Raw genomic sequence first — 13209 nt, 5'->3', positions numbered from 1 at the left:
ACTAATGCTGAGTCTCACACTTCAGGGAGCATTGACATTTTGAAAGGCACTCTTGTTAAGGGCAAGAACCAAAGCCCATGAAGGTAGGATAGCCCTCTGACTGGGGGGATGGATCCTGGTATAGGACACTTAATGACATTTCAGCAGTGGCTGTACGCAAAGTCCAAACTAAGCTTTCTTTGTCCATTTCCTGCATTGATGGGTTATAGAAAAATAGATTAAAAGCAGTATCCAGATCTCAAATTGAAGTTTGTGTGTGGTGTGTGCATGCACATGTGTGCATAGAAATAAAAATGTTCCCAGCTAAGGTAAAAAGGATGTTGAAGTTGTCAAGGAGAATCCATTAGATATCAAAATAAGTAGGAGCTCAGTGTAGCACTCCCCATGTTAAACACGATCAAGATTTTTTTAGAAGATGGCATGGTAACTCTACAAATACACTCCAGGAAAAAAATAAGTGAAACAAATGACCATGAAAAGACAATAAGACTGTCCTACCTAAGCATAACTTGTATCCATGGAATAGAGACTCCACCAAATGGAACAGAAAAAGATTTCAGAAATATCATGCAAAAATTAACATTTGCAGGTTGAAAGGCTCTGAACACCAGGAAGAAAAATTGTGAAATGTTGAAAAATGACTACACCCTAGTAGTTAGTAACTTTAGAAATAAGCAGAGAATTATTTTGGCATCCTGGCGAAAAAGAAAACCTGACCTATATGTGGTGTGGGGGGGGGATCTAGCTGACTGCAAACTTCTCAGTTACGTACAATTCCAAAAGACATTTGAACAATATTTACAAAGTTTTGATGGCAAAAAAAGTATATATCAAAAGTATTATACTCAGCAGTATCAGATTTGGTTTGGCTGCTGATAACAATGGTTAAAACTATAAGGATTTATAATCTTGGATACAAGAAATATGGAGGTAGACAGTCAGAACTGGTAAGGTGGCTTCATCCGGCAACCTAGGTTCCTTCCTATCTATGAATACACCTGGCTTCTGGTCTCAATATCACTGTCCATGGTGGCTGCTGAAGCTTTGGCCATTAAAACAGCATTCCAATGAGCAGGAAATAGAAAGGGGGGAAAGAACCAAGGACTTTCTCCAACTGAGTGAGATTCTTTTAAGGGGCCTAACTTGGAAGTTCCACCTAATACCGCTGTATCTGGACCAGAACATAGTTACAACCAGACATGGCTTAGGAAAGGTCTTTATTTTGGGCAAAAATGTGTCCAGCAAAACGTTTGCAAAAGGAAAAGGAGGATGGAATAATGGGAGTCAATTAGCGATCTTTGGTGATTTTTTTTTTACAGGTGTCCTCTTCTTTTTTTTTTTTTTTGCGGTACGCGGGCCTCTCACAGTTGTGGCCTCTCCCGTTGCGGAGCACAGGCTCCGGACGTGCAGGCCCAGCGGCCATGGCCCACGGGCCCAGCCGCTCCGTGGCATGTGGGATCTTCCCGGACTGGGGCACGAACCCGTGTCCCCTGCATCAGCAGGCGGACTCTCAACCACTGCGCCACCAGGGAAGCCCATACAGTGTCCTCTTCTTTATCAGCCGTTTCTTCTTCTCATGTCACCTTGACTTCTGTCTTCTCCACTTCATTTAAATTGCTCTTCCCAAGTTCATTCTAACCTCTGTTTTGTTTAATCCAATGATCTGTTAGCAGCCTACTCCTTTGTAAAAGACCTTCCTCTCTTGGATTCTGTGACATCGCACTCACCTGCTTTCTTTCTACTCATTTTCTGTTCTTGGCCTCTCTTGTTTCACTTCTCTGAATAGTAGTCGACTTGAGGCTGAACACTTTTCTTCTCTAATTATACTCTTCTTAGTTAATATGTCATGTGATTTTATTGAAGTCATCTCTGAGCACAGGTCTTAAGTATACTTTAGTTTTGACAAATGCATATACCTGTGTAACCCACCTCTGATTTTAAATATTGACTATGTGTTCATGGCTTCTATACTCATATCTCCATCTTTATCTTGAGCTCAGACTCAAGTATGTAACTACTTGTTTGACATCTTTATTTTTATGTCAAATAGGTATTGTCACCTTAACAGGTCTAAAACTTTTTTTGTATTTCATAAACCATTTTTAAAATTAATTTTTATTGGAGTACTTTACAATGTTGTTCATAAACCTTTTTTAAAAAAAATATGCATCCATCTCAGAAAAATGGTTCAAACCCAAAACCTAGATTCTTCTCCCTAATCCCTCCCCCAACCTGCCCCATCCTAGTCCATTTCTAGATCTTGTTGATTTTACCCATAAATAAGCTTCCTTTCTGTTCCTTAAAAATTCTGAGCTCATTCTCACCTCAAGGTCTTGGTGTTTACTGTTCCCTCTGCTCAGAATGTCCTCCCTCAATTCTTAGCATAGCTGGTTGTCCTCATCCTTCAGATCTCAATTCACGTGTCATCTCAGAGGGGACTTCTTTGGCTATCTTTTCCAAAGGTACCCCGCTCCATCCCAACTATATCTCCCTGTTTATTTCCTTGATAGCACCACCTCAACACAAAATTATATTGTTTGCTGTTCATTTTCTATCTTCTTTTTCTGCATTGTAAGTTTCGTCACGGCAGGAACCTTGTTTCTTGTTCACTGCTGTGACCTTAGTGCCTACAACAATGCAATATTAGTAAGTGTTCAGTAAATAAATATTTTTATTAATATATTAATTTTAATTAATATTTATATTAATATTTATTAATGTATTTATCAGATACTGGCTGAAACATCTCTAGTATTTTTCAAATTTTGTTCATGGTATTTTTAATGAGGTATAGGTAGCAATTTTTAATCTAAATAAATTCATTTTGATGATCTATTAAATCTTTAAACCATTTAACTATCATTTCATGCATTATCATTTGTTACCTGTAACACTAATTTAGTTAATGTTTTTACTAGAGGCCTCTAATAACATATCCATATTTGAATGATGACTGAACGGTTGATGTAAAAAATTTCTTGTGAGTAAATGAGGAAGTTAAACCATTTAGATTGTATTTTGTTATTGATTTTTCCAAATGGCACAACAGTCAAAACAAGAATCACTTACATAATACAGTATCAATTAAGTATTTGAAGGACCTTTTAAGTATTTAAAAAAAAAAAAAAGCCCAAAGGAATGCTACTGGTAGAGATTTTGTGGGTACGTGCTAAAGTTAAGAAACTTAAAATTCAAAGAGCTGCTTTTAAAGGACATACAGGGTGGGTTGGCTGTACACATCAGGAAGTTCTACAGAGGGTTTTGTGGGTATTAAGATTATAACTCTAGTTATTCTCTTAGATTTCACAGTAGTACAACATGTTTTTATAAATACAGATTTACACAGAAGTTACTTTTTACACAGAAGTTACTGTAATTTTTCTTCTTAGGTTAGGTGTTATCCTCTAGCCCTTAAATACACAGACTATGTGTTGGTTCCATGAAGGAAAATAAGAATTACAAATATTCCTTTTATGAACTGGTATAATAGAAAGTGTGTACCTCTTAGATCTCATTTTGCATTTGATTTTTCTATCCTAAGATTGGAAATGACTTTAAACATATAGTTTGTGGTATTTATTCTTCACAACATTTCCATGAAATAAAATCCTGTTCCAGATGAAGAATTTTGTAAGTTTTCAAGAAATTGTAACAATTTATAGGTCATATGATTAGAAAATAGAAACCCTGAAACTAGTAGAAGGTTTCCTTCTGTCCACACCAGGCTCCTCCTACCAGAATTTCACTTTTTTTTTTAACTTCAATATCAGTATGAAAAAATGCCTTTCAATATCAGTATGAAAGGTATGTTTATTACCTTTTTAAGGACAGAATAGCTTTGTTCCTAGTTTCTGAAGTCTAAAAATTGCTTATTTTAGCCTTGGAGGAGGCAACTGAGTTATATATAACTTTAGCATTTAGGAATAGAGGTAGACTAGACTTGGCAGGTTTGACTTTTACTCCTGTTCATTGTACTTTATAGGTCTGCAAATCCTTATATATTGGTTGATTGAGTGACATATCAGCAAATAAACGAGCCATATTAATTAAACTTCACAATGTCTTTGTACCTTTTAGTATTAGGGAAGAGTATGTTTCTATGTTTATATGCATGTCGAGGTAGTGCAGGAGTTTGACGGATAGAATTTTTAATTTCTGGCCTGCCACCTAAAAATTGTCACTCTCCATCTGGCACTACAAGAATGAAGTTGTTAGCCACTGTGGTCGCTGACCTTCAACACACCCTGAAAGGAGTTCAGGGTGGAGTTTGTGGAGATCAGGAATGAGGCACTCTGTGCTCTCGGAAAAACTGGCAGTACAGGCCTTCATATAGTTAGATATTTTCAGAAGATTTTATGAGCCCAGTTTCTTGTACACTTTCATATCTGGAAAAGCACTAAAATCATTCAGGGAGACATCTGCTCCTCGTGACTAGCAGCGGTCTTCTTGTGACTAGTAGCACCCTTCTGCCAAAATGTGTGATTAATTGCATGTATCCCCACCTTTACTAAAATCACATATATACCGACCTCGCCCCCTACCTCTTCGGAGCAGTTCCTCAGAGCTTTGTGAAAGGCTAGTCTTCCAGGCTGTAGTCCTCATTTTGCCCCAAATAAAACTTAACTGACCACTCTCATTGTTGTGCTTTTTTCTTTTTTTTTTTCAGTTGATAGAAAAATTAAATTCATTCATCTGTGATGGTACCAATACTTTGGTTGGCAGCTGTTTAATTTGGTTTGTAAACATTTGTGCTTAATATATACAGAAAGCTATCGGAGAGTTCTGAGGTAGTAAAGACATTGATTGGACTGCTCTCAAAGAACTTATGGATAGTGGTAGGGGCACATATACAGACAAGTATACAGAAGTCTGTACAAAACAACATATTAAGTGTAATGGGAATACAGAACAGGATGAGAAGTATTTAATGGAGGAATTTGGGAGAAACTTATAGAGAAAGTAGAATTTAGGAGGCCGTCTTAAAATCTTCCTTGTTTTGGAAAGAGAAGAACTGTTAATTTTGACACAGAGGTAGAAAAGTGTAGGAAGTGTGGTATGATTGAAACAGATGTATGAGAAGACGGTGAGCAATAATGTTGGGTAAGTAGGGGTTAGTGTGAGACTTTAGAGGGTCTAAATACAATTCTAAGTGCAGTGGGGAGTGACACAAGGTTGCTGAATAGCATAATAATGAGATTCCAAATATGTATGACTGATTTAACTAATGTTAATATTTTTGGGTGTGTTAGTAAAGGAATTCACAGGAACTCCTGTACATTATTCGAATTTTTATTTAACCTTTATTGAGTTGTGGAATATTTGACTAGATGGCACTGGTGGAAACTAAGGCCCAGAGAACTCAGTAACTAATTCAAAAGCCCTAGCTCTTAGTGTCAGAACTTGAATCTAGAACCCAGTTCTCCTGATGCTTAGTCATTGCTTTTTCTCTGCTCTCCTTCCTTTTCTGCATATTATAATGTGTTGGGTACTTAGTGAGACACAAAGGAAGAAGGATGCCTCTTTTTTTCCTTAAGAGTGTTTACATATGATTGAATGACATGTGTGGCTATATTGCTTTGCATTTTTATTTAAATACCAGATTTATTAGTACAAATCAGTGCTGGAAGAGACATCCAGCTTCAAGTGTTCCAAATGAACACTTACAGAAAGCTAGCTTCATCTTAGAGGAAGTAGGATTTGAACTGCTCTAGAAGGATAGATGAGTGGAGAAAAGGAATGAGAATTACAGCACAAGTGAAGTTTCAGAGATGTGCATAAATTATTTTCTGAGAGTAGTGAGAGTCATGCTGGAACAGAGAAATTTGTTTTAGAATTATGAGAGAAGTACATTGTAACATTATGTAGTATTCCATAGACTGATTTTTTTTTTTCTAACATAGGGAATGGTTAAGAACTTAATTTTTCTTTGGCTATATCTGTGCAAAGAATACTTGTGGGTATTTGATAGTGAGATTCTTTTTTTTTCTTTTTTTTTTTAGAATTTTATTTTATTTATTTTTGGCTGCTTTGGGTGTTCGTTGCTGTGCGCGGGCTTTCTCTAGTTGTGGTGACCGGGGGCTACTCTTCGTTGTGGTGAGCGGACTTCTCATTGCGGTGGCTTCTCTTGTTGCAGAGCACAGGCTCTAGGCGTGGGCTTCAGTAGTTGTGGCTCGCGGGCTCTAGAGCACAGGCTCCGTAGTTGTGGTGCATGGGCTTAGGTGCTCCACAGCATGTAGGATCTTCCTGGACCAGGGCTCGAACCTGTGTCCCCTTCATTGGCAGGTGGATTCTTAACCACTGCGCCACCAGGCAAGCCCCTGATAGTGAGATTCTATTAAAGCAGACTTAACATACTGTCTCTTCATAGTCATCTTTTCCCTCTATCCTAGTCTTTGGCATTATAAATGCATTTTGTGTAGACCTTGACATAGCAAAGAGTAATTTCAGATGTTTTGACAAGTATGATGACTAAAGCAGCATCGAGAGAATTAGCTCAGAGTAACTGTCTATGGCAATATTTAAATGTTATGCCTATGGTTAGCTCTGTGTTTTCACAATTGGATTATTTTTATATCTTAATATCATCTATCAAATTATTTGATCAAAAAAGATTAAGATCCTCTGTTTAAGGTACCCAATAAGCTTAATATTCTACTTTTTTCTGTAAATTAATTTTAGTGTCAATTTAGCATAAAAAGTATTTATCATGAACTATCATGATAAAAGAGACTATAAACCTGTATTCCTGGACCGTTAGAATTAAAGAAGTTGGAAAAGCTTTAGAAATAATCTTTATTATTCATGAAATCATTTGTTGATTTATTATTTCTTGTTGTTTGTACTCATGTGTCTGTGCTTTGTCAGATGTCTGATTCAGGAATCTGTCTTAGCATGCTGTAAGACCTGTTTTAAAAATAGATATGAGCCACTCCGTGTCACTGAAAGGTTGTTGACACAGTGGAAAAACTGTTAAATGAGTTTGTACAGCAGAACTTATCATTACCTGAAGAAAGGTTGTGTTTCTTTTTTTTAAACAAAATTGATTGAAATTTTATGTCCGTAAATCCAAATGAATATAATTAAAATATTTAGAACATTTTATGTACCTAGTGTACTGTTAGAGTTGATTTTCGAAATTTATTTCTTAGTGTAGCTTGGTGTAAACCAAAGTATATAAAAAAAACTTTGAGATTATTTTATTTGAACCAGGTACTGTTTTCCTCACTTCCACTGAAGCTTTTTCTTAAAAAAAAAAAAAAAAATACTATTTGTATGACCATTTAAATATTCCCCAAATATATTAAATATCTTATATATTTAATAGATTGGGTGAATAAAAAATCCTTTCACATTTTCTATATGAAATGCATATTATTTACACTACTGGGGATTAGAAAGAGGATCTTTATTTTGGTAGATAAGCTGGAATTTTTTTTTTTTTTTTTTTTTTTTTTTTTTTTTGTCGGTACGTGGGCCTCTCACTGTTGTGGCCTCTCCCGTTGCGGAGCACAGGCTCCGGACGCGCAGGCTCAAGGGCCATGGCTCACGGGCCCAGCCGCTCGGCGGCATGTGGGATCTTCCCGGACCGGGGCACGAACCCGTGTCCCCTGCATCGGCAGGCGGACTCTCAACCACTGCGCCACCAAGGAAGCCCCAAGCTGGAATTTTTGTCAGTAAAGATTCGGTGAGATTAAAGGACAGTAAAGTGAAAAATGGATATTTTCATACTTTTTGTAGCTTGCATTTGGTAAGGTAGGGACAGGAGAGGGAGGAGAGTTATAACCAGTTTGGAAAACATAAACTATAGTCTTCACAGACAATTATAATGAAGGTGTAATGTTGTAATGAATAGTCTGCTGACCGAATCAAGGTAAAACCTTTAGGACAAAATGTGATTTAAGTTAATGAATTAATCCCAAAGGCCTCCAGGACAGAAGAACAAAAAATGGAAGATTTTAAGTCAGTAAGAACAAGCTTCCCCCCAGAACCCTGGTAAGAGAAATAAAGGTAGCCACATCTGACTGAGAAACTTCAGAGGAGGTGAACTTTGAAATCTCTAAATAATCCATGTGTATGGAGTGGAGAATTGACATTGCAGTCTTAGGATAATCAGGTAGCTATTTTTATTTTAACTGTCAACAGAAACTGATTGCATGTTTTTCTTCTCTAACCTGTTTGCCATGTTTAAAAAAGGAAATATAAATATTTCCCAGTTCCTGAATTGGGGAATTTTAAAATATAAAATTAATAAAATAATTATAATTGACCATCTATATTTACTAGACTTTGGTAAGCATTTTATGTATATTGTCTTATTTATTAGTCACAAAAACTCTATAAGGGATATATAGGTACAGTTACTCCTGTTTTATAAGTGAAAGAAACTAGATCATAGAGGTGAAGTGACTTCTTCAATATTGCATATTAGTTAGTGGAACCATTTGAATTCTCATCTTTTGACTCTATGCTCCTTCTCTTTCCATGATGCCAGGGAATTTATGAGGTTTTCAAAACATGGCTTACTTGAATTTGATCAGTTAAAGATGCAATCAGTATCTTAGGAAAGGTAATAAATAATCTGGTCTCTAACACTGTCAAAAATATATGCAGTCACAACGTTGTAAATCAACTATATTTCAATAAAAGTTAAAAAAATACAGGCAGTAAGTAAATTCTGCCTTAAATTTTAGAAGTTGATCTGAATATTTGAACTTGCTGGTGATAATTGTCATTATATTTGAATCCTTATATGCTCCCAAGAATGGAGTATAAAACCTCTGGTATTTTGTTTACTCTGGGCAAACTCTGTAGTGTTAGCATCTCGCCGGTTGCAGATCTGCATGTGCTAGGATTGGCTGAGCAGGGTGCTCTACTTTCAGAATTTTCTTGAGATCCTGTTTGGCCTTGGATGATCCTAATTTTTAATGAGTTCTGCAATGAATTGTGCGTTTGAACCTGTTTAAGCTCATCCTTAACACCTGCCAGAGATACCTCCATGCTGGTGTAGAATTAAGACTAGAAAAGTATTCCAGAGGTAACTGGAATCAGTCTGAAATTAATTTTCTCTAGGAGTAAGTAACCATTAAGTTTAGTATCCAGAAAGATGCTTATGAAGTAGTCTGTGGTAAATTTCTGAAGGTTAGCAAACTGTGATATCTGAGAAGTCCTTAATAGTAGCTATTCCTGTGTAATTAACTCTAATATTAGCTTAGTATTTAACGTAAATTAATTAGGTTTCTCTAGCTATTTGATTTTAGTTCAACTTTGTGTTTACTGAGCATCAGGGAAAATTAAATATGATTATAAATTTTGGAATCTCTATCAAGCCATCCTTTAGCAACCGTAATTGATGCTAGTTCCTAGATAGAAGCTGAAGCAAAACTGATCTGTTACTGAGTGAATGGATTGATTATAAATGAAAAATTTCCAGTATAACCTGGAAAATTCTGAAATTTATTTAAAAGACTTATTTTTTAAAAAACAATTCAACTATTTTGTAAGAAAATTTAAGTGTTATATTCATGTAGAAAGATCCTTTTCTTATGGCAACTGATTTTTGTTCACTTAAGGGAACCTGTTGCTAAAATAGTAATGAGGAAGGGTGTAATATAAGTATAGTCATACACCCCTGCTGTGCAAGTAACCAGAGTGCTATGTATACATGTTGTTCAGTCTCCTTTTAGAAGGTGGAAGTCAAGTCCTTTGTATGTTTTTCTCTCTTGCACAGCCTAAAATGACGAATGTGTGATCTCAGTGGAATAAATGGCGTCCAAAGTCACAGATGCTATAGTGTGGTATCAAAAGAAGGTAAGTTGATAGTCAAAGCTTTTAACCTTTTAAATGTTTTTGTTCTAAAAACGCATGCTTTTTTTTAATACGATGGTTTTATGTCAAGTATTACTGAAAATAAGAAAGGTGGTGCTTAGAAATATTTTTCTCTACTTTTTACTCCACATTATCAAAGTAGCTAGATTAATTATTTTCAGTTAAAATATAAACCAAATTTCCAGGATTATGAATACAGTTAGCATTTTATGAAAGCATTAAATTTTTTCTTGCATTTCTTTTGAAGAAAGCTAGGTTAACAGAGCAGTTATAATTTTATAACAAGGGAAACTATAGTTTAAGTCTATTTCTTGTAAGTCATAATTCAACAGCTGAATCTTTTCAGTAGAATAAACCTTTGGAGACTGTATTTTCCAAACTGAAATATTAAATGTTTATTTTGATGTTGTAGGAATAGTCGTCATAACTACTTAACTAGCTGTGTCATCCTACGTTTCAAAATAAGCTTTACCAGTGTAATGTTTTCTTTATAAAGTACAAATTCTGATGCCTTTTTTGAAGATACAGTAAGCTGTTTATTCCTGAAGAGTGTTGTTTACACTCTTTAAAATGTATTGTTGTTTTATGTGGTATCTTAGATTTTTTAGCTTATATAGTGAATTATGTTTGTTTTCACATTTTAAAGCGTTTTTGATGCCTTATTCATTAGGTTCCTATTAACAAAGATAATTATATATTTAAAGGTTTTCCTATGTATGGGAAAATCAGACAATTTTAAAATTTAGTTAAATTGTAAATAAATGGTAAATTAGCACACTTTAAAGGTTAGACATACCTAAGAATATAGTCTGTCTTTGGATGTGTCATTTCTTTTCTGGGTAGAACATACCACAGATATACCATATCACATTTTTCTCGTAAAGTAATGAATTGGAAGTATTGATGTTGATCATACTATTAATTCAATCTTTTATGTTTTTATATTAGTGTCATCTTTACTTTTAAATTTCCAGTCAACTTAAAGCTGAATTAAAGAAAACTATTTTTTTTCCTACATAGATCTTTGAAAGCTTTTCTCTTAATTTCTACTTATTAGTAAAAATTAGTAGTAAGTTAGTAATATTTAGTAATATTTATTAAACATTTTATCTATCGGACTTTTTAGGTTTAAAAATTTCAAACTTCACTGAAGATCATTTGTAGGATGTGTTAGATTAATTGACCTTTCTTGAGATCGGAGAGTTTCAAATATTATACTCACATTCAGTTTTAGCACAGTAACAGCCTTCTTATCTGAGGGTCGTCTATCTAGCAGCTTTGGATATGTGCAACCAAAAAATTCTCCTGAGCAACCCTAACAGATAAAACAAATTATATCTAGCAAATATAATCACATATTATGTTAGAGAGTCACCAGAACCATTAACCAGATTTGCTTTGCTTTATTGTTTTCTTTTGATTTTAAATTTAATTTTCTTGAAGAATACGTGTGAATACTTTGAAAGATTTGGTATTTCAAGACTTTTTGAAAACAAAAATAACAGCCCCTATTGGTACCCTTTCCTGTCCTTATCCAACCTCTGAGTTCTGCTCCCTGGAGGCAGTTGGTGTTTCAAAGTTCTGCTACTCATCATCCTGGTAGGGAGCAGGGGAGGGTGGGTTGCAAATATAGGGTGTGAAGTTGGGGTTTTCATAATTACTTTTCGGGGAATACTGACATTTGTGGGTAGGAATCGGATACAAAATATCATGCAATATTCTAAATTAGAGTTGGCAAACTTTTTCTGTAAAGGATCAGGTGGTAAGTGTTTTAGGCTTTGAGGGCCATAGGTCTCTGTGGAAACTACTCAACTCTGCTGTTACAGGACAAAAGCAGCCATAGACAACGTGTAAATGAATGAAATGAATGGCATGACTGTGTTTCAATAAAACTTAATTTACAGAAACCAGCAATACGTTAGATTTGGTCCACAGGCCTTAGTTTGCATACCTGTGCTCTAAGATAGCCTCATAGAGCTATCTTAGGGCACCAAAAAGAACTGCCCTGCTAAAAATGGAATAATGCCCTGTTGAATAACACTGTTTAGTTTTTTTTATGGTATTTACTTTTTTTTTATACATACCTACTTTGCCCAAGTTATAAAGGTGCAAAAGAAATTAAGTCATACAACCAAAATCAGTGACCAGATACCCATATTTATACCATAACTTCCTCTCTGTTTTCCCTGCTAGTTCCATGCTAAAACGCCATGAGGGAACAAGAGGGAGAAAGAACTATGGAAAGTCTGGGTCTCTGAGGCAGCCTTCAAATTTAAGATTATTACCTCTGCCACAAAGCAATTAATTGTCACTAAATAGTTATACAGTTTAGCAATCTGAGTGGTAACTGTTATTTAGAATCTACTCAGTTGTCTCCAGAAAGTAATGGGCAAGGGGCCCACATTATAGATGTTTTTTGTTGATTTTTGACTGTATGATAAGGATTTAGCTTTTTTATGATTTCTTTCCAATCCCCCTACTGCATTCTCCCAGTGACTAAAATTTTGGTTAAATCAGTATTCAAGGCTTATGTTTGTGTGTGCAGTATTTAGAGCAACATCATGTAGTATCTGTGATAATATTTCCTGTCTGTGCAACAGTTTTTATGTTTTGCTTTGTTTTTCTAGTTCTTGAAAGTCTCTGACAGAACTGAACAACTTTTGTTGTAGTCAGTCACATTCAGGTATTCTACCAATTTCTTTTTTTTCCTTTCTTGGGAATGACCCTCCTAGAACTCTGTGACCTCCTGCTCCATTCTTGGATGGATTGTTCTCAAGTCATGCCTCTCATCTGCCATCTTGGTATTTCCTTTTATCATCAGCCTGAGAGTTCCTTTTACTGCTCTTTGGTCATATAGATTTGTGTTCCTCTTAAATATAGGCTTATAAAAAAAAAATCCTTTTCTTGCAGGAGGGACCCCTTCCAGGGCCTGAGAGTGGGCTCTTGTCCAACACTCGTAAATGAATTGTCTGAGGGGACACATGTGCTGACAAAGCAAGAGACTTTATTAGGAAGGGGCACCCGGGTGGAGAGCAGGAGGGTAAGGGAACCCAGGAGGACTGCTCTGCCACGTGGATTGCAGTCTCAGGTTTTATGGTGATGGGATTAGTTTCCGGGTTGTCTCTGGCCAATCATTCTGACTCAGGATCCTTCCTGGTGGCGCACGCATCACTCAGCCAAGATGGATTCCAGTGAGGAAGATTCTGGGAGGTTGGTAGGACATATGGACTGGCGTCTCCTATTGACCTTTCCCAAATTCTTCCAGTTGGTGGTGGCTTGTTAGTTCCGTGTTCCTTACCAGGACCTCCTGTTATAAAACAACTCATGCAGATGGTTATTGTGGTGCCTGGCCAGGGTGGGTGGTTTCAGTCAGTGTTTCCCCTA

The 13209-nt window shown here is 35.9% G+C and overlaps 1 protein-coding gene across 5 annotated transcripts in view; it reads left to right on the top strand.

The window, feature by feature from the left end:
- The window catches only part of PHTF2 (putative homeodomain transcription factor 2), a 113129-nt gene that overhangs the window by 21206 nt on the left and 78714 nt on the right, over window positions 1-13209 (top strand). For all 5 annotated transcript variants that reach the window (XM_027123805.1, XM_027123804.1, XM_027123803.1 and 2 more), the window contains one exon: window positions 9728-9807. In XM_027123805.1, the coding sequence (XP_026979606.1) occupies window positions 9763-9807 (45 nt within the window). In that variant the 5' untranslated portion in view covers window positions 9728-9762. The remainder of the gene's footprint in view (window positions 1-9727; window positions 9808-13209) is intronic.

This window comes from Aethalodelphis obliquidens, unplaced genomic scaffold, assembly GCF_003676395.1.
Source record: "Aethalodelphis obliquidens isolate GAN/ISIS:26980383/991018 unplaced genomic scaffold, ASM367639v1 scaffold27, whole genome shotgun sequence".
Taxonomy (NCBI): Eukaryota; Metazoa; Chordata; class Mammalia; order Artiodactyla; family Delphinidae; genus Aethalodelphis; species Aethalodelphis obliquidens.
This window is presented reverse-complemented; position numbering and strand designations above follow the sequence as displayed.